At 36.0% G+C, this 22,722-nt stretch overlaps 1 protein-coding gene and 1 non-coding gene across 5 annotated transcripts in view; one reads left to right on the top strand and one right to left on the bottom strand.

Moving 5' to 3' along the window:
- Positions 1-22,722, bottom strand: part of DCC (DCC netrin 1 receptor) — a 1,128,596-nt gene that overhangs the window by 187,088 nt on the left and 918,786 nt on the right. For all 4 annotated transcript variants that reach the window (XM_053902733.1, XM_019464025.2, XM_019464024.2 and 1 more), the window contains exon 13: positions 11,309-11,450. In XM_053902733.1, the coding sequence (XP_053758708.1) occupies positions 11,309-11,450 (142 nt within the window). The remainder of the gene's footprint in view (positions 1-11,308; positions 11,451-22,722) is intronic.
- Positions 8,846-8,949, top strand: LOC128777130 (U6 spliceosomal RNA). Its single transcript, XR_008422330.1, has one exon. It is a non-coding gene; the product is annotated as a U6 spliceosomal RNA (small nuclear RNA).

Below are 22,722 nucleotides of genomic sequence, written 5' to 3'. Positions count from 1 at the left end.
CTATCTCCATGATAACTTGGGCATATAATATTGTACATCAGGGCTTATTTTTTAGAGAGCACACAGAATACAGGTTGATAAGAGATGGCCCATGGATCATTAGTGTGATATGTATAAATTTTTATGTAAGTAATAGTCCTTTTAGCTAAATCTCAAAGCAGCTCATTACCATGACAAATTATTGTAAAACAAATTACACTTGCTAAAAAACCATGTGACTTTCTTCAGACAATGAGGACTTGGCTTAAACTGACAAGTCCTTAAATCTCCAAAGTTGAACAACCCTGGTAAATTTAAATTACAATCTATATTTTGTTAATCTAAAATGGCACAAATATTTGGTAACAAGAAAAATTCATAAAGAAAATAAACTATTGGAGAAATGATGCTTATCATGTACACAGTTACAAATTTGTATATCTTTGCATAGGCAGATGAGTAAATCTTGGTCTTTAGGGGAATTCTAATTTATTATTAATTGGAGATAATGTTTTAAGTGATGGTTAGATGGACTTGTTAACGTCCATAGCAGTTACCTTCAATAAATTGTACTATTAGAGAAGACAATTTGATAAATTCACCCACACAAAAGTATCTATGACACAAAATGCTGTCTCTTTAAGAGGCTTCTAATTTTATAAGATAGACTAGAAGCTCCATAAAGAAATAGACTGAGAATAGTTAGAACTGTTGCTGTTTTTGTTATTACTGATATTTTATCTATATACCCATAGATTCCATTACACTGACACATGGAATGCACACACAGAAAGCAGCTGTTGAAAGATCCACTAAGGAAGCACTTAACATACCCAAAAATACTAGGTTAAAATATAATATCTAACATCATTAGGAAGGCAGCAAATGGATGCTTTTGAACAAAAGGCCTTTGTCATGGCTCAATAGGTTTGTGCTCACTTTGATTTGTCCCTTAGTTCACATGATGTTGATCTGAATTTGTTAACATTTTGCACCTTTTCATAGGCACCATTGTTAATTACTAAGGCAAAGGGATTGTGGATTGATTGTAGTTTCCAGGACATGGAAAATAATAGGGAGAGAATTCTGGGAACAAATGCTTACCTAATCATTGTACCTCATGGCTCTCATAGTGGTCTTATCTGACATAGTTTTAGACCATCAAGAATATATTCTTTTATATTAAGTAAAATTTAATTTTATTTTTCTTTGAAAAGGATGGGCAATTGTATTAATACCATCTCCACCAGTGATTAGGAATACCATCTGTAATGATCAGTTTTATTCAACTTGGTTAGACTGAAGTCCTCAGTTTTCAAACACTAATTTGAGGTGTTATATTATAGATGTGACTAAAGTCCATATTCAGTTGATTTTAAGCAAAGGATATTATCTTAGATAATTGGGGAGGGGGCAGCTTCAAACCAGTGAAAGTTCTTAAGAGCAGAAGTAAGGCTTCCCTGAAGAAGAAATTTCACCTGCAGACAGCAACTTCAGCCCGAGAATTTCAGCCTGCCTTTCTTATGGCCTGCTCTGTGGACTTGGAATGGCCTAGCCAGGCATCACAATCATTTAAGTCAATTCCTTGTAATAAACGCCTTAGTACACATCTCCACAGGTTCTGATTCTCTGGTTGAACCCTGAATGACCTGCCATCTTATCATATGCAATGTTTTGACATATAAATGGAAATCTTTTTTGAATGCCCTATATTCTGTTCCATTCATTTGACTTTAAATCAAGTTACTTTTTGTGTGCAGAATATATCAATTTTTAGTAGGAATTTATTAAATCATCTCACTAGAAAGTAGATATGAGTAGTAAAATACCTCACTAGAAGAGAGAAAGATTTCTTTATAATTTTGCCAAATTTTTATTTATATATATTGCATTGAGGATCTGTCAGTATCACTAATTCAGTCTTGAGTAAAACAAAAACCTACTAACAGTTCTTTGAAGTGAAATCATAGGTCAATTTAGAGACCATCCATTAAGTATTTCCCCACTGGAGTCTTGCCTAACCAGCCTAACCTACTGATCAAAATACCTCTTCCAAGGAGGGAAGATGAGCTATTTATGTGATCCTCTCTGATATCCAGTGAAGGTTTAATATGCTGTATACATTACTGCCCAGGTCCCTTTGAAAATCCTGCCTAATTTCTTTGAACTATTATATTTTAGCTTAAATGTTTTTTAATTTGAATTTTATTCTAAAATATAGCTGTGGAATCTTTTTCATTAGAAACACCTAAGAAATTCTAGATTAAGTATAAAAAAGTTTAAATGTATACATACAATCCGAATATCAAAAAGGATCTTAATTAATGTCTATTCAAATGACCCATCTAGAGCTGTTTGGATATACATCTAACAAAGTGATCCTGTAAATAAAGCAGGAATACCTTTGGAATGAGAAGTTCACCAAGGGAGGGAATGTACTCAACCGTTTCTCTTGTTGGAAAAGTTCTTCCTTATATTGCACTGATCTGCTTTACTACAATATTATCTACAAATAAGCCCTAGTTTTACACTGTAGGGATAAACCAAAACTAAATCTTCTTTTAAAATATCTTTATCCAAGTCTTCTGATTCTGTCTTCTGAAACCTTTACCAACGGAATTAAACCTCGACCCTCTTCTATGTCTAGATAAGTGTAGGAAGTGGTGAGAAGTGGAACGAGATATTTCAGCTTTTCAGAGAGACATTCCATGTATGACCTTCAGAAATCTAGGTTGCAAGTTTAGCTGGGCAAGTTTAGATGTACTGAAAGCTCTTTTAATTGCCATTTCCCATATAAGTTAGGTAATAATACCTGCTTTTCCATCTTATAATGTTCTTTTGAGAATCAAATGCCAGACTGCTTTTAGAATAGTTTATATAATTAAGCATTTAATAGATAACATTTGCAAATTGTTTTCTGACTTGATTTTCACACACTCTATAATTTTGCCATAAATACATTATTACTCCCACTTCAGAGATAAGGATAATAAGGTTGACATAAATTAAGCCAAGTGACTATGTGGAGCTTTAATCCCAACTTGGAGTGCTTTTGGGAGAAGACTCTTGGTTCTGCCCTATCTCCTGCTGAGGCGCCAGAGACCATTCTCTTCAGAGACCCACCTGGCCAAGGCTGGGACCTAAGAGGGACATCAGTAGCAAGTATAAAGCACTGGGCAAATATGCAAGAAATTTTTGTCTAAAATGATTACATCCAGAACTAAAATATGAGCAGGAAGGCAGGAAAGGACTGATAATTCTATGATTTTTACAATGTATCAACCTAAGAGTTCAATTAAACTTCAAATTCAGTATAAGGTTTTTCTCTTAATTAAAAAAAATCACATTTGTGGGTTATTTATTTATTTTCTTAATTATTATTTTTTTTTAACGTTTACTTATTTTTGAGACAGAGAGAGACAGAGCATGAACGGGGGAGGGTCAGAGAGAGGGAGACAGAATCTGAAACAGGCTCCAGTCTCTGAGCTGTCAGCACAAAGCCCGACGCAGGGCTCGAACTCACGGACTACGAGATCATGACCTGAGCCAAAATCAGCCACTTAACCGACTGAGCCACCCAGGCGCCCCCTTAATTATTTTTTTTTAATATACGAAATTTATTTTCAAATTGGTTTCCATACAACACCCAGTGCTCAGCCCAAAAGATGCTCTCTTCAATACCCATCACCTGCACTCTCCTCCCTCCCACCCCCCATCAACCCTCAGTTTGTTCTCAGTTTTTAAGAGTCTCTTATGCTTTGGCTGTCTCCCAAAATGTTCACATTTGAAAGAAGAGGTATCTTCAAAAGTTATAACAACAATCAACATGAACAAGCAATTTTTTGAGCCCCAATCCTGAGAGCTGATACCTAAAGAACTTTCAAAACATTATCTGTCTGTCTATCTCCCTATCTATCTATCTATTCATTTATTCACTGAAGATAGGGTAGAGACAAGCCTGTCTGGAATCTAAAGCTTTTTTGTGTGAATATTTCTAAACATTGTTTTCTAGGATGTGTTTCCTGAGTTGGGCCAGTAGAAATTTTAAATAACATTTTTTAAAAGAAGTAGGTAGGAAAGCTTTGATTTAATTTCTCCTAGAGTTAAGCAGCTCCTTTAGCTGCTAAGCTAATATTCAATTTTTATTATCCAACAGAAACCTTTTTCCATTGTGCATTATTCCACTTTATGTATCCCTTTATACACACAAAATCACACATTCATTATCTGTGGTTGGCAACACATTACCTACAGTTTAAGAGCTAGGAGTATAGGTACTCAGTTCAGGCAGTATTAGATTTGAAGTTTTACCTCACTGCTCATTAGGTATGTGACCTTGAAAAACTTGTTTGCCCTCCTTCTTTGTCTAAGTTTTCTCATCAGTAAAATGAGAATATATGCATAAAAATTGTTACAAAGACTAAATTTGAAATATATATATGGATATATGTATATATACAGTGTTTTTATAGAGGGTTTTCAGCTTCATTGAAGCATATACTTAATACACCAAAAACGGGACATATTTAATGTATACATTTTGATGAGTTTGGACATAGGCCTACATCCATGAGACCATCACCACAATCAAGGTAATAAACATATCCACTATTTCCAAAAGATTCCTTGTGTCCTCTTTTTTTTAATGGTTGAAATATTTGGCATTATTAGGTCTACTTTCTTAAAAATTTTTAAGTGCACAATACTGTTAACTATAGGTGCTATGTTGTATAAAAGATTTCTAGAATTTATTCCTGTTGTGTAACTGTCACTTTATACCCACTGAACAACTCCCCATTTCACCCTCATCTTCTACCCTTGCAATCACCATCCTGTTCTCTGCTTCCATGAGTTTGACTATTTTAGATACCTCATACAAAAGGAATCATGAAGTATTTGTTCTTCTGTGACTGACTTATTTCACTTAGCATAATGTCTTCCAGATCCATCTATGTTGGTGCAAATGGCAGGATTTCCTTATTTTTTTTTCAGGCTGCATAATATTCCATGGTCTATTGATATTTACCACATCTTTATCCATTTGTCTGTCAATGGACACTTGAGGGGCGCCAAGGTGGCTAAGTCAGTTAAGTGTCTGACTTTGGCTCAAGTCATGATCTCATGGTTCTTGGGCTCAAGCCCCGCATCGGGCTCCGTGCTGACAGTTCAGAGCCTGGAGCCTGCTTCAGATTCTGTGTCTCCCTCTCTCTCTGCCCCTCCCCAGCTCACACTGTGTCTCTCTTTCTCTCTTTCAAAAATAAATAAACATTAAAAAAATTGTTTTAGGTGGACATTTGAATTGTTTGTCTACCTTGGCTCTTGTGAATAATGCTACAGTGAACATATGAGTGCAGATATCTCTTCCAGATCCTGATTTTAATTCTTTTGGATATGTTCCCAGGAGTGGGATAGCAGGATCATATGGTAGTTCTAGTTTTTAATTTTTTGAAGAAACTCCATACTGTTTTCAGCACAGTGGCTGTTGTCAAAGTTAATGCTGGTATTATTATTGTTATAAATGTTAAATTATTTTTAATGCCAATGATCTATTACAGATTCATATGATAGCCAGAGTCATTTACAATACAGTGAGCTAAAGAAGACAATATTATATAGTATAAGGAGTATATAACTAGGAGTTGAAATGCCTACAATTGAGTTGGGATTATCTCCCTAACTAGTGGTAGATCTTAGCAATGTCACTCTTTAGATCTCAGTTAACTCTTCTATAAAATTAGGACTGTGCATAAGATGAATGGTCTGGTTTGTCAGGGACCCATAGTTCAATCTCATTGTGTTTGTGGGGGTGGGCATGTGTTTGTGTATGCTGTGCCTATGTGTGGCATGTCCATGCATGTGTATTTCCTACCTGCTTCTAAGTATAATTTTATTCTATAAAAAGTATGGTGTAAGTAGCAATGCATTCCTCAACTATAAAAAAAAAATACATTGTTGAAAGAAGATCATCTGCCTGTTTCTATCCCCAATACTAAGTGCATTTAAGCTCTGTAATTCTGTTCTATTTCTAATTTTACAGGACTTATGTTAAGAGATGGTACATTATTCAAACAATATAATTTCCCTTTATTCCCCTAATGCTAACCTTGTTATAAAATTCTATGCTATTGTTTCATTTTTCAGTCCATAAAATACCAATGCATGTTAATCATTATGTTTATTCTATATTGGCCATGAAACACAAGAAAACTCTTCAATTCAATTTAAAACAACTTTCTCTGAAGAGCACTCAAAAATTAAAAACAACGCTTTAAAATTTAGTTGACATGGGATCCCACAATGAAACTGATAACAATGATTTAAAATCCTTGTTATAACTCTGAATTACTATGTTATTGCAGATGTCTCATTATCCTAGTAAAAAACACACACAACAAAAAAACACCTGTCTAACAGAGGATTGTAAAAAACAAGTTTGAGTCTCTACACCTGAATATTTATGTCATCCAAATGAAGCATTCTAGCATTTCCAAGTTTTTAACAGACAAATCAATATATCCATGTACCATATAGGTATTGGAAACATAGGGTCAAGCCTTGTACATTCTAAAGTGCCGCAGATTCATACAGAAAATCAATTATTTTTGTAAACTAGAAATTGCATACATTACTAAATAAATATATTCTGGGAACAAGTCAAAACCTGTGCTCTCTACCACTGAAAACACTCCCACAATATCTAGCAATGCAACAGGCATTACTGAAGTTGGGTCACAGATCAGGGGATAGGAAGGCAGAGACTCTGTACAACTTGTTTTTAATGTTTTACAGGTATGAGGCTATTCTCTGGCAGTTTTTATTTCTTCATTTCAATTTAAGAATGGAGTCTGTGTGACTTTTGTTTTTACCATAAATATCAGGTACACTTACAAATATAACTGCCCAGATTGTTTGTCTTCCCAAATTCATTTTGTAATTGTTGAAATTAAGAAAGAACAGTATGAATGAGGAATTCAAATTTGAGTCCAGATTCCTAGAAATGTATAAAGATGGGAAGGGGCATTTGTGAGCTATTCCAATAACAAGCTAATTAATTCATCCTATTTCTTTGCTTTTGGCCGGAATGGTATTAAACCAGAATGGTAAGGGGTTATAGCTCATGCTGATTAGAAGATCTAATTGTCCCATATATTTTAGATGAATAAAAATGTAGGACTGAATTATTTATTTTTGAATAAAGTTCATTAGAGAAAACAATTAAAAATGATTGTTCTTGAGAGGGAAAATAAAAGGTATCTGTCAGCAAGTTTAATAGTGTCTACTTCAAAACTCCTGAATACCTGGAACTTCAGAACGCGGCCTCACTTGGAAATAGGATCTTTATAAATATGAATAGTTAAGGATCTTGAGATGAAACCATCCTGGATTTAGAGTGGGGTTTATCCAATGACGCGTGTCCTTATAAGAAGAGGAGAGAACACAGGCAACAGAAGAAGGTGGTGTAGAGATAGGAGCAGCATAACTACAGGCCAAGGAATGTCAAGGATTGCCAGCAAATTCCAGAGGTTAGGAGAGAAACATGGATGAGTTTTCTCTCAGGACCTCCACAAGGAACCAATGTTGCCAACACCTTTATTTCAGACTTCTGGCTTTTTTTTTCTTCTTTAATAATTTCACTTCTTTAGAGAGAAAATCCTAAAAGTTTGTCTATTTAGAGAGCCAGAATCTTGGTTTGATACTACTGAGGTGAATGTGTTAAATCCCATTTGCCAAAAATACCGTAAATACTAAAGAATTCACAGCAGCAGTTTCTTTTGGCCAGGTGGCTACGATTCTTCATTTATTTTCTGGGCCACTTGCCTTTTAGCTGTTCAGTGGCCATGGAGTTAGCTTTAGTGGTAGGAATTTTCAATTTTGGTGACCAAGAGTCATAATATGACATTAGGGTCTTGCCTTTTTGTTCTTCATGTTATATACATAATTTTAAAATACATATTTTATTGTTGTTACAAATGTAAATAACAATCACCATCAATATTCTGGTATATATATTACTCTAAATATTTTCCTACAAATTCATATTTTATTTATAAATATCAACTTCACACACTAATATTGATTTAAAGTTGAGTTATTCATTGAATCACGTTTGAAATAATTAACATTTGATTTAGTATTTATCATTTTCATTAGGTAAACAGTATTCCTTGATATGATTTTGACAAAATTTTCTAAGTAGCTGCCGATATTTGGATGCTTGGGGTATTTTTTTTCCTTAAAATTTTCTATTAAAGGAACAGTGCAATGAACATGTTTATAGAGAAAAAATTTGCAGAAAATATGGCTGCATAATTGGAATAAATTCCTAGTAGAAAACATAGATCATATATCTGTAAAGATCCCTCCCTCTTTCTCTCTCTGTCTTGCGCTCTCTCTCTCTCTCTCTCTCTCTCTCTCTCTCACACACACACACACACACACACACGTATATACACCTGTGTATAACAAATATCTACACATTGCTTTCCAGAGAGATTCTAGAATCATCTGGCCCACAGCAGTATATGAATATTAATTATGTCTCCCATATGCTTTCCAGAACAGGGTATCATCATTTACTTATATCTTTATTACTTTAATCCAAAGAAAATGTTAACTCATTTTTGTTTTAATTTGCATTTCTCTACTAATGAGCTTGAACATTGTTTCATGCATCTTGGCTATTTATAGTTTCATAAATTGAATATCCAATCCTGAGCTTTTCCATTGGAACACTCATCTTTTAATGAATTATTGTATAAAAAGGTTATTTTATATTTTTAAGCTTTTTCATCTGAGAAGGAAATAACTTAAAAAAAAGATTTCAGGGCTTCAAATACCATCATCTATTTAAAAAAAATAAGGCTTGGTGCTTGTTCCCACAGCACATATACTAAAATCGGAGTGATAAAGAGTTCAGCAGGATCCATGCAGAAGGATGGCTTGCAAATTCGTGAAGCATTCCACATTTTGTATGATATAGATGAAAATTTTAAGAAAGTGGATCCTGAGTTCTCATCATAAGGACTTTTTCTTTCTTTTTTTAAAATTGTATCTATATGAGATCATGGCTGCTGACTAAACTGTCAGCGTTAATCATCTCACAGTGAACACAAGTGAGGCCATTAAGTTGTAGACCTTAAACTTCTACAGTGGTATGTGACAATAATACCTCAGTAAAACCAGGGGTGAAAAAGTCTTGGATATAATTATCCTTAGAGACTCTTCATCTATTACATCTTAGGAATTCTATTAAAATTTTTTCAGCAAGACTTTTTTTCCAATGTTGGTGATTTCTGTCAAAATAAACTACAGGTTACACCAACTATCACACTGAGCACATATGCCTCACTTCATTTATTTTTACCTTCTTCCCATAATTTCATCAGGAAAGAAGACATAAGATCTAGGCTTTTCTTAAGCTTTTTAAATGATGTGGTAGAGTGCCATAACTTCCTCTTAGAGGCAATAATACTTGTCTGAGAGATTTTTGTCCAGATATAAAACGAGTAATGTGATTTTTGACAACCTACTTGGAAGCACTTTCACCATTATGCTAAAATTTTATAGGCACAAGAGACAAGAAAAACACATCGAAAACCAAAAACCAAACACCAATAGCAGCAGCAGCAGCAGCAGCAGCAGCAACAACAACAACAACAACAAACCTGAGGGGGAAAACAGGTTTTGATCAAGTTGCAGAATGCAGACTTAAATGTAGCTTAAATGTAGCTTAAAATGTGTGTGTGTGTGTGTGTGTGTAACAAACTATGATTTCAAATGGAAATTTACTGAGCACATGGTATAGAGAAAGAAATAAATAAGGGGTTTCTTTCTTCTTTCCTCATTTGCAGTGATAGTTTATATTATCCATTAGGTGTAAGTTAAGAGTTTCAGTTTGTATAGTTTCCAGGACCCTTTTTATGTGCCACTCCAGATTTGCTCAACTTTGCCTCCCAATCCTTACCAAGAGCCTCTGCTATATTATGCTTTGCCTCCCAAGCCCCAGGCAATAGTTTACACTCTCCTTAGAGCTATAGAGCCCTCCTAAGTACTTACTGGTGCAACCCTAGACCAAGCTACCACCTCATAAAGGACTTACTGACACAGAGAGAATTCTATATTTGCATACTCACCAGATGCTCTGGCTTCTCAGGTGCTGTCTGCAGGTATAGAGTGGATAACAGCCTATCGACAGATTTAGACCAATGATAGGCAAGAGAGGAACTGCTCATACTTCCTATCCAGCCACTGACTATGATACATAGTACTTCATGCGGCCTCTCAGGAGACACCCCATGAGGCTGAACAAACTCTGTGTTTGCTCTAAACTTGTAGCCAGCTCAATGATAGCCACTGTGAAAGATTTCTCCCCTTCCCTGGTCTCTTTCTTTGTTTCCTCATGCGTGCTTTCTTGGGTTTGCACCCCCAGAGGCATTGCCTTGAAAGCATTATCTCAGACTGTTTTCCAGGAACCTGGATGGGCATGATAGTTCCAATAGTTAAAAAAAATATATATGATTATTCATTTTGTAAAATAAAACACATTCTCTAAATATTGCATGGAAAACTGCATGGAATACTCCAGTTTTCATAACGAAGCTTGACCTACTATGAATTCCACCAATATTGCTACAAAAGTGAATTTACTTTTATGTTTATGGAAAGTAGAGCAATCTGTTTATTTCCTAAACTACCCTCTCCACATTTTCCAGCCCCATTCTCACCACTGGAGATTCGGGGGAAAGGGATCAAAGTGACTTAAACTTGGAACCATCTGATTAGATGGCTTTTTAAAAATGTTTATTTATTTTTGAGAGAGAGAGAAAGAGAGAGAGAGTGAGTGGGGAGTGGCAGAGACAGGGAGACAGAGGATCCAAAGTGGGCTTCAGGCTGATAGCAGAGAGCCTGATGGAGGGCTCAAACTCACCAACAAAGAGATCATGACCTGAGCTGAAGTAGGATGCTTAGCCTACTGAGGCACGCAGGAACCCCTGATTAGATAGCTTTTTAAAGTTACTAGTTAAAAAGTTAAAAGTTATTTGACAGAGGGGCTGTTGTTGAATAAGCAATGCTGAGAAACTAATACGGATTAAAAGATCTACGATACATTTATAAGAGTATGATCCAGGACCATAATATGTACTGAAAGCATTACAAAGATATCAAGTTAAAAATATAAAGGTTATTCTTGTTCAGACCAATAGATGTCACCCGTCAGGAAAAAAACAAACAAACAAAAAAGAATGTTTCCTTGAAGTGAGAGCATATTTTATTCCTAAAGCATTTAACTCATAAAAACCTTGCAAGACTGCACTATGTGAACACTGACCTGTGAACAGGTACCAGAGGTTGTTTGGCTCCAATGTTTCCATCTCACCCCTGCGGGTCGTCTTTCTGTGTCGAATTTTATAGCCGGTAATAAATCCATTTTGTGTTCCTGATGGAGGAGGCAGCCAGCTTACTTTGATACTCTGCAAAATAAAAGATGTAAATTAAAACATTGGAGAAAGTAAGGGCAACAGAGCAGGGTCAAAGAAATGACCCCAACTTAAGTAGGAATAAAACAGAGAGGCAAGAAGTGCTAGGGATTAGCCCCTATAACCAAATTAAATCCATTTTTACAATTTGACAGTGTCCCTTTTTGTATGATTTTGACAAAAATACACAATTCATTTGATTGATTATGTGCATGATCACCTCTCCTTTGTAAATGCCACTAAAATGACAGTAAAATGTTCTCAAGAGTAAAAAACCATAAGGAAATAGAGACTAGTAGTCTTAAGGATGAGAGATGTTAACAAATATTTAAGAGATGCAAACCAAGGGAAGTGTGGTGGCTGAGCCAAAGGAGAAAGATGAAACCTAAATTACTCCCTAAGAGATACTAAAGAATAACAAGGTGATTTCCATGACAAAATTCAGGGAGGGCTAGAAATTGTTGCGTCCTAAATACCTTGAAAGACAAGACTAAAGCATGGTGCTGAAATAAAAGATGGGTTGAAAGTCATACCCACATCTAGGAAAGTCAATCTACTAACCCTCAGTGTCCTTGGAGTCACTGGGAGTTTTATCCTTTAGGGACACTGAAACAGAGTCCACAGATTCAGAGATATCAGGCACAGAAGAGAGTACAGATGAGGGCAAGGGTTATTAAGTCAAAGAGAATAAGTCTTCTTTCATCATCTGTGTTCAATGCAATGACAACCAGATGTATTTTGCCCAGGCAAATACCAAGTAATAATTCTCTAGAGAAAATTGTAAGTTTGGCCCTAGAGAAAACAGTAGCCAGGTTTCTAATTAATGCCCCAATAATGAGGCTCCCACTTAATCCACTCATGCACTTTGGAATCAGCTTTTTAGTACATATTTCATTTTAATGTTAACCAACATTGTAAGACTACAAGACATTTTGTTTTAAAAAGCTTTTAGTATAAAATAGGAAAAAATACAATCAAGCCCCAGAACCTGCTTGGGATTCTCTCTCTCTATCTCTCTCTGTGCCTCCTTGTTTGTGCACTCTCTCTCTCTCCCTCTGTCAAAATAAATACATACACTTAAAAAAAAAAAAACACAATATTATGGTCCTTGAAGGAGACAACATTATGCTTAGAGTAGAAAAAGTATCCCCAAAACTGTCATTAATATTTAGATAATCTAAGATAAGATATTACATCTGTGAAAGGAATAGAAATACAGGAAAAATGAAAGATTTTTTTAAAATATTATGACATTTATAGTTTGGTTTAACCAGTTAAATATTCAATAAATTATCTGAAAGATGCATGGAAAGAAATCTTCTAACATTCCGGGGGCGGGGGGAAGATGATCATAGAAAGATGATCATAGAAATTTGGGGGAACAAAGATAAGAAATTGGAAGTTTAGTCTATAATTTCCAATATCCAACTAATAAGATGAAATAATGAAAATAAAAAAAAAAAAAATAGAAGGCAGAAAATTAGCAAGGAACCAAAACAAAAACCAGAATTCCTTCCTGCAGTAAAAACCTTGCAGAACTGGAAGATTTGAGACTTTAGTCTGAAAGGGATTATGGATTTTCTGACACAATACATGAACAAGAACTACATTAAGGTACATTACTGTGAAATACTAGAGCCTCCTGGGGGAGAGAGGATAGGAAAGCTTCCAGAATGGAAGAAAGAAAGCAGGTCACATAAAAAGTAAAAATGGTAAGGAGAAAGATTTCTCAACAACATTCAAAGTTAGAAAACAATAGAAGAGTTCTTATAAAATTCTATTCCTAAAGTATTTTAAACCTATAATTCCAAGGCTATACAAATGTTATCAAGCATAAGGAAGAATAACTCAAGTATAAGAATATATGCTTATATAAGTATAGGGATGTTTCAGAAATACATGGTTTCAAAGACATCTCTCCATATTCCCTTTATCAGGAGTCTAATGAGGGTAAATTTCAGGAAAAGAAGAGTGCAAACTGAGAGAAAAAGATTTGAAATCCAAGAAACAGAGATTCCAAAACAGAAAAAAAAAATGGAATTCTCAGAAATATGATAAGGAAAAATTGAAAAGATTTAAGATTACACAAGGTGAGACACAAATCCAAAAGAGCACATACTATATAATTCCACTTAGATGAAGTCCAAGAAGAGTCAAAATGGGTTTATAGTAAAAGAAAGCAGTCTAGCAGTTGCCTACAGCAGTTGTACTGGGGAACTGATTGGCTATGGAAAGAGGGAGACTTTTTGGTGTGATGGGAACATTCTGCATCTTCCTTTCACATTTGTTACATGGGTAGATAAAATTGTCAAAATGTATTGCTAAGGTTTGAATTGGGCCCCCACTTGAAATTCACATGCTGAAATACTAATTCCCAGTACCTCAGAATGTGAGTGTTTTGGAGGTAGGGGGTTTGAAGAAATCAAAAGGTTAAATGAGGTCATCAGTGTGGGACCTAATCCAGTATGACTGGTGTCACTCTGAGAAAAGGAAATACGGAGACACAGAAGAAGTCCATGTGAAGATGGTGGAGGAAGGGAGCCATTTGCAAGTTAAGGAGAGAGGACTCGGAAGAAACAAGCTTGCTGACACCTTGATCTTGGACTCCAGCCTCCAGAACTGTGAGAAAGCAACTATCTGTGGTTCATTTAGGTTTCCTCCTCTGTGGTGTTTGCTGTGGCAGCCCTAGTGAAATAATACAACCAGAGAAGTAAACACTGAAGATTTGTGCATTTCATGTTAATTAATTACGCCTCAGGGAAGAAGAGAAGAAGGATCACAATGAAAATGCAGAGGAGGAGAAGGAAGAGTAGGAGGAGAAAAGCAGGAAGATGATTGGGCGTAGGGCTGGAGTGTACCAGAGTGCTAACTCCTGACCTGGGAATAAATCAGTAGGTGATACCTAAACCTGTGAATTAAAACTAAGGAATTAAAGGACAGCTACCTAAGCACAATTGCTGAAAAACATTAAGGTAAATTCCAGAAAAGAAAGGATAGTGAAAAGCGATGAACAGGGGAGTCTGGAGGGAGTAGGAACTCCCTCCAGTTCCTCCAGGTTGGGGAGGAAGAGTCTTGGTTTTAGTTATACACCTATTTGGAAAATGAATGTGCATATAACACTACCATGAACATTTAAATCAATTAAAAAAATTTTTTTTAATCTTTATTTATTTTTGAGAGAGAGAGACAGAGTGTGAACAGGGGAGGGGCAGAGAGAGAGGGAGACACAGAATCCGAAGCAGGCTCCAGGCTCTGAGCGGTCAACACAGAGCCTGACATGGGGCTTGAACCCACGGACCCCAAGATCATGACCTGTGCCACAGTCAGAGTCGGACGTTTAACTGACTGAGCCACCCAGGTGCCCCTTAAATTAATTTTTAAAAACAAACATACAAAATTGTTCTTTTGAGGTGGTAGAAATAAACAACTGTCAGAAAGAGGCCAGGCACAAAGTCACAGAATGGATTTCCCGACTCCTCCAGCCCCCTACAACCCCAGGGCAACTTTGATACTGTTTCAATCATGTGGAAATGCAGCAGAGGTGTGGCAATATATTCTCCAGGGAGACCCCAGTCTGAGCCTCTTCTTTTAGATCACTACAGATTAGCTATTGCTCTACAAATAAGTGTCTTTGTAAAAGGATTTAAAAAATTGGGTAAAGTCAGTTACTTGCTAAACATTTTTAACATGTCAATGACATGCAAACTACAGTCAGTTCTCATCATTTGAGGCAGCAGCCATGTTCTATAAAGTTGCCACAAACACTGAATTTGCAAATATTGTAACATTGCTCTTGGGGAAAATGCAGGTGCAGGTTCTTATGAGCCTTTCATTACAACATTTTTGTCAACTTGTCAATATATAACCTTGTTTTATGTGTGTTTCTGTTTAAAGACATCCTATTTATTATTATTGTTGATACATTAACATTGAACTTATGGCCAATAGCACTGTAACTCATGCCAGAATGAAGTTTATCTAACACATGTATTTTCTCCCTAAGGCACATCACAGCCTCTTGGAATAAGCGATACTAAACAGCACTTCAGCATTACAGTTGGAGAGCATTTCAAATACCAAACTCACAGACAGAAAGCAAAAATAAACAAATGCCCATCCCCCCCCCCCAAGTGGCACTTATTTGACCACAAAAAGAACACTTGGTTACAATATGAGAACTGAAACAAAAAGACAGAGTGTCTCCTTGTTCAACCTCAGCTGAGAATGGGTGCCTCATCTGTTTCATGGTCGTGGGTGTAACTGTAAAGGCAACGGGGGTATTGATTTGGGGTTACAAATACATTTTAGCAGGTAGGTGAATCTGCAAATACAGACTCTCAAAATAATAAAGATCAACTGTAACTATATAATAAGCACATTTTAATAATTTTAGAGGAACTTAGCTAAATAGAATTATTTAGAATAATCAGAATCTGATTATTTAAGTCAGAATATATCTGAAAGTGTACAGCACTACTAAGATTATTTATTTCACCCTCATTACCCTTTAAATGTGACAAACTAAATGCCACTCTTAAAAATATTTCTTAACACTATTTTTTTCCTTACTATAGACGTACCAATGGTCTAAGCACCTATGAGTTATGGTTTTTTATCCACACAATGACTCTATGAATTCAAGTCTATTGTTACAATTTTTGTACAACCATGTAAATTAGGACACAGATGGTTAAGTACCTTAAACTGATGGAGCCATCAAGTGATAGAGGCAGCATTTGAACCGAGATTATATAACTTTGAAGTTGGCATTCTTTACTATTTAATACAGCCTCCCATGAGAGTTCAAGAGGCTGAGACTAATTCATTCAGTGATAATTCACTCAAAATAGATTAGCTGCACCTCTGCTGTGTAGAAAGCACCATCTTTAGGACTATGGAAATACCCAGATAAGTCATGGTATATCCATTCTGGCTGAGGAAATTAGACACAAAAACTCATAATGAAAACACAAAGTGTCAAATGCTAAAAGAGGTAGTCCCAGAAAATAGAATGGAATATAATAGACAGAGAGATTAATTCTATTTTACATGGTCAAGACTTCAAATATGAGTAGAACTTTACCTAGGGGATAGAAAAGGCATTTAAAATAAAGAGGATATCAAAAGCAAGCTCAATTTATCATGACAATGTATAGCACCTTCACCTGGGACAAATAGGAACAAATGGGACATATAGGACAATGTAATGGTAAGGTAGATTGGAAAAAAGTTAAAAGTCTTTTGGGACATGCAAAGGAGACATGTTAGATCAATACACTCATTTAAGGCATTTGGCTAATTCTTTGGGAGACAAACTAATAAATAAAATAGTAATATAATGTCCTTGGACCTCAAAGAATGCATAGCCTTAAATACACATACACTCACCTACTCCTTCTCTCCACTCCACACACATACATGCACATATGTGGATGTGTTCTTTACTCTCAAGTATCTTAGAAACTAGCAAAGAAAACTGGATTTGATGAATAGTTATACCTTATATTTATATTCCACAATTATCTTATTTTTATTTTTCAATACTTCAAGATAGCCATGAAAGATGTTATTACCATTTTACAAGTTTACCAAAGAGGAAATTGAGGCACAGAGTTAAGTGATTGGCAGAAGTCATCTCATACTATCACAGAAAGATTATCTAATGTTTGAGCCTAATGTTTTTTTATTATTTTATGCTAAAATAATCATAGAACTTATACCTGGCAATTCTACTCAAAGTGTCCTACAAAACATTCTCGAAAGGAATAAAAACTGAATTTAAATAATTAATTTTTAATGCACCCAATCAGCCTTCCCATAAGTAGCCCTTGGCAAATCACGAAGGGTTATTTTCTAAGGTCTACAAGCTTGTTTTTTTTTTTTTTTTAATTTTTTTAATGTTTATTTATTTTTGAGACAGAGAGAGACAGCATGAACGGGGGAGGGTCAGAGAGAGAGGGAGACACAGAATCTGAAACAGGCTCCAGGCTCTGAGCCGTCAGCACAGAGCCCGACGCGGGGCTCGAACTCACGGACCGTGAGATCATGACCTGAGCCGAAGTCGGACACTTAACCGACTGAGCCACCCAGGCGCCCCTACAAGCTTGTTTTTTAAAGTCAAAAGTAAATTCAAATAGAAAACAAAAATACAAATGAAGACATTAAACTTTGACCAAGAGGTAGAACCTTATGTTTTCCAGTTAGTGCTTTGCCTTGTCTTTGACGAGTGACCTCTCGTAAGTCTAATAAATGACTCTAATCTTAATGCACATATTGAGAAATGGAGAATAATTGTGCTTAGTATGTCTACCAGATGATTGTAAATCACGTGTTAAGCCTGGAAAACTTAATTATACTAATGATTACATGAGCAATATTTAGTTTTTGACAGATAATAATTTTTCTTGATCACATTTGAGGATTTTCAGTGATCGTATAAATTATTCCCACATAGCCAATACCTTACTATCAATGTCTAACAGCAATTAATTAATAGAATCAGTTATACACTCTACATGCCAGGAGGCAAACCCCCTCAATGGTTATCATTCATCTTTGGAAGTAATTTCATCATTTGTATTCATCCTCATATATGGGCAGCGGCTAAGTTTATTAGCATCTTTTATGCTTTCTCATCGATTTCAAGCAAACACCAGCAGATGGCTAATGGTTCTGGTCGTCAAATTCTTTCCTTGTAGGTTCTGCAGACATGGCTAGATGTCCCAAATTATATTGGTTTGGGAAGTTAATTGAAAGTGTTCAGTAAATTTTTCTAATTCTATGGCATAATGTATCTTATTTTCTGTATGAGACCTGTTCTGTTAGTGCTTAGTAGCTTAGACTTCATTGGCCATCCCCCCACAAAGCCACCAAAAGCTATCACTGTTAGGGAACATTCTTGTACCTAGTCTTCATGGGTAAGCCTAGTAATTATTTTTATTAAAAATACTTAACACATGACCTTCGACTTTTGAAAAATCAATTCTAGTAGCTGTGACTTGACTTTTGGTTCTTTCATTACTTGAGAGGTTGAAATTAATCCTTTTCAAGCTGTTGAAGTGTTCTATCTTGAATCAAGGATTAATTTAACTTTTTTTCCCCCAGTTTTGAAATAAAAGAAGAACTGTAAAATTTGGCTTCCTCAAATCCTTCCATCTCCTCTTTGATTATCATAAAAATGAATTAGTTTTCAAGTCAGCACGGTGGGAGCAGTTAGGTTTAGTGATTGAAAAGAAAAGATCTTCCTGGCCATTATTTTCTAACTTTTTTGAGATAACCCTGTTGAGTTTGTTGATGTGGTATTCTCCTTTTGATGGGCTCCATTAATTCATTTCTTTATTTTTCCTTTACTCTAGCATATGAGTAGTAAATAACAAAACAGAAAACAAAACCTGGTAAGTCCATCACCCCAAATTTTTCTCAGAAGCCACATTTCACAAGCTTCTATTTTTAAGTCCACATATCCCACTGCAGAGTGACATTTTGCTTTACTCTCGATAGAGTGGACTGCCGAGAAAGACAAGCCCCATTCCAAACATGGTCAGTGGCTGTAGAATGAGCCTTTTTTTTTTTTTTAAGTGGTTTCATCTGGATAGCATTCCCATAGAAGGGAATTAAAGGGCACCATTTGAAAGAAGGTCCTAGCAGGAAAGAAGAATGCTTTGGCCAGCACAGCAGGAATCTAAGGATCTTGAAACTTACTTGAATATAAGTTTTGAACTCTGCCCCTTATTTCTGTTCTGTACTTCTGGTAACTTGTTGAATCTCACATGAACTTGCTTGAAGAATGAAGTATGCTTTCAGTACTCATGACACCCTATGACTTTTCATGAGAGTGCCCATAGGCATTTTTAAAGAATCTCTTTTTATTGTATCCCTCATCTTACTTACATTCCCTTATTTACATTCTCTCTGCTACTGCTGTAATTCAGACCTTAGTTTACCATTGCCCAGAATATTGCCACAGCTAACCGATTGATACCCACACCTCCAGGTACTACCCTTCTCACACCCAACCCATATCAGTTACCTTCCTTATCAGTGAGTGGGACGTTTAAGTTCTCTGCCTTGGTTTGCTCATCTGCAATATGGGAGGTACCTACCTCAAAAGGATTGTGGTGTGGATTAAAGGAGAGGAAGGGAACTTTCTTGAACTTCAAGGGAGGGAAGGAGTAAAGAGAAAAAGAGTGAGGCAAGAGGGTCAAGAGATTAAGAGATGGAGAGGGGGAGAATAAAGGAAAAAGTAAACAAGGGTCAGAGAGAAAGAAGCAAGACCCCATACAGCAGCAATGCTCAACAACTTTTCTTCTACACATCAGGAGGAGCACTGAGAGATAAATTACCTAGTAACACCTTTTAAACTCCTTTTCTTCGATGAATACTTACTGAGCAATTTACTCTGTAGATTACTATTGACATTTCTTGTTGTAGCCTATAGACCCTTCCGGCATGGGTGGTAAAGAAGAGATGTTGGAATACAATGGAGACTAGAGGAATGTGAAAAAGTGAAGAAATTCTGGGACACCTGGGTGGCTCAGTTGGTTCAGCATCCGACTCTTGATTTAGGCTCAGATCATGGTCCCAGGGTGTGAGATTGAGCCCCACACTGGGCTCCATGCTGAGCCTGCTTGGGATTCTCTCTCTCCCTCTCCTTCTGCCCCTCCCTGGCTCATGCTATCTTACTCTCAAAGTAAATACATGAACTTAAAAAAAAGTGAAGAAATGCTATAAATACTTTTGTAGGTAGATTTGACAGGACACAGTGATTTGTTGAATGTCACACATAAGGAAGGAAAAGTCATCAATATTGACTCTCAGGTTTCTGGAAAAAGCAACTTGGTAGATGATAATACATTTTCTGGGATAAGGCTGTCTGAAAAACAATCTACTTTCAAAAGAAAAAAAAAGTTTACTGGACCTGCCAGTAGTATCAATAAATGACACTTCACAGAGGATGCAGAACTAAAGGCTACCCATATTAATAATATTCCAGTTAATGTTGGGAAGGGTATTTTCTAATTTTATCATTTAGAATAAATGATACTGGGAAGGGTATTTTCTAATTTTATCATTTAGAATAAATGATACCTCAATAATATCAAAATTATACAATAACACAATTTAATGATTAAATTTGATATTTATCTAAATACTTGGTAAATATTTCATTGGTGCTGAAATAAACTAAATTGAATTTTGAACTGGAATAGAACTTAATTCACTAATTCAACAGTATGTTAAATTTTATTATGTGTATAATTGTGTGGACAATTTCCAAAAAAGTGTTGCCTTTTTCTGAACCACTTTATGGGACTTTATGGGACTAACCAAGTATGGATTTGATAAAATGTTGATAAAATATTAGTAAGTGCTATATATATTTTTCCTGCAGATATATACTATTCCTGCAGATTTGACATGTTTTTTACTTCACTATCATAAATATGCAATCTCTTGTGATAAGTGAAGTCAGAAAGCGGGATAGCATACTAAAATTGGCATTCTTCAGTTCATGTAGGCAGCTATTATCCAAAATGACATAAAGCCATATTTGCAAATAACTTTGTGTGACACATTTCCAGAGTGAAGTCTGTTAGTACCACTCAGGTCTAAGTTACACATTTGTGCAATAATAAAAGTATGTTTATATACAAATTGAAAAATACTTGACTTTAAATAAAATTTTGTGTCCTAAATTCAGGTAAGAAACATTGCTTTGTTTTATTTAAAAATGATGAAATCTAGCCTGTTGTGATCTTGTTTAACGACTTTGAAAAAATACAAAGGTTTCCACATCAATAGGTTAGTTTAGTTGTAAAATAGTGTTCCTTTGATCTCTGTCCTGGTGGCCCCTAGGTCCTCATAGTGCCAGTGGGAGTCCTACCTGGAGATTAAACCCTACTTATGGCTACTCTGGAAAAATCCCCTTCCTGGTTATGTTGTGCTAAGCCACATTGGGACAATTTCTCAGGTTGCTCAACTTCAAATCATATACTGCAAACCCACCTTGATTTGGGTCTTAGTTTTAGTGACTGGGTTTCTCTGATGAGAATGCTGCCATGCATCTTGTTCAATGTTGTTTTACCTTGGTAATCTGCCTAGTTCTTCCAAAACGCCCAAGACTGAGTCCTCCAGGAGCTCCTATCTCCTTGGTGAATCTGAGGCTGGCAGACTTCCCTGACAATAGTTACTCACCTTTCTGAATCTCTGCATTACCTGCTTTCACATTCTGAACTCCCCAAACCTACTTGGTCTCCTGATTTACCACCTGAAAATCCTTGTCAGCCCTTTCTGACTCCACCCACTAGGTACAGCTGCTCTCTACCACTCTGGATACTATGACTAGTCTTCCTGAAGGAACATCCCTCATCACCTTCCTCACTCCTGATTGAGGGGAACAGCCCTCCTGATATTGGCTCTGAATTCCACACCCATTCATCCCACATCACTGTCTTTTTCAGGTGTAGACAGTGAGCACATATGAGATTAAAAAAAAAAAAACACACACACAGTGAGAAATGGCATCTGGAATATGCTCTATTTATTATATGCACATTTTTATATTTCTTGGAGTAAACTGGGCTAAATTTAATTTGATGCTGGGAAATTGACATGCCACCACTTTCCCTGCTCCTGTAATCAAATTCTAAGAGCTCAACCTTGACAATTCCAAGGAAAAAAGGGGAAACTAATCCCTTACCTAACTCACTTCAGTTTAGTAGCATAGGGGAATTGAACCAGTAAATTAAGGTCAAATAGGTTTCCAAACCTACACTGTAAGAACATCAATCCATCACTGTCCATAAAGACATAGGGCATCCCATGTATACCATTAACTGGACAGTCTGTTAAGTTAGTACTTTGCATACTTTCAAAGCAATATTTAAAAAATATTTCTGTGTAATTTAAAGATGAGGCTCAAAATTCTATCAGGAGGAAATGGGACAATAGTTGAGTGTGGTCCATAGCTTTTCCAGTGGTGTCCCCAACTCAACTGTGGCTCCTAATTTGCATATGTATGCTACACAGTAAATACTAGTCATCTATTTAAGAATTAACTCTAAATGTTAAATAAATTTAAATCCTAGGCACAGGTAGATGGAAATATACTTTGGACTGCCTTAATTCTTTTTTTTTAATGTTTATTTGTTTTTGAGAGGCAGAGACAGAGCATGAGCAGGGGAGGGACAGACAGAGGGAGACACAGAATCCAAGTGGGCTTCAGGCTCTGATCTGTCAGCACAGATCAACCCACAAACCATGAGAT

This window comes from Panthera pardus, unplaced genomic scaffold (genome assembly GCF_024362965.1).
Source record: "Panthera pardus isolate Hobbes unplaced genomic scaffold, ASM2436296v1 HiC_scaffold_15, whole genome shotgun sequence".
Lineage (NCBI taxonomy): Eukaryota > Metazoa > Chordata > Mammalia > Carnivora > Felidae > Panthera > Panthera pardus.
The sequence above is the reverse complement of the archived record's forward strand: the minus strand, read 5'-3'. Positions and strand labels throughout refer to the sequence as shown.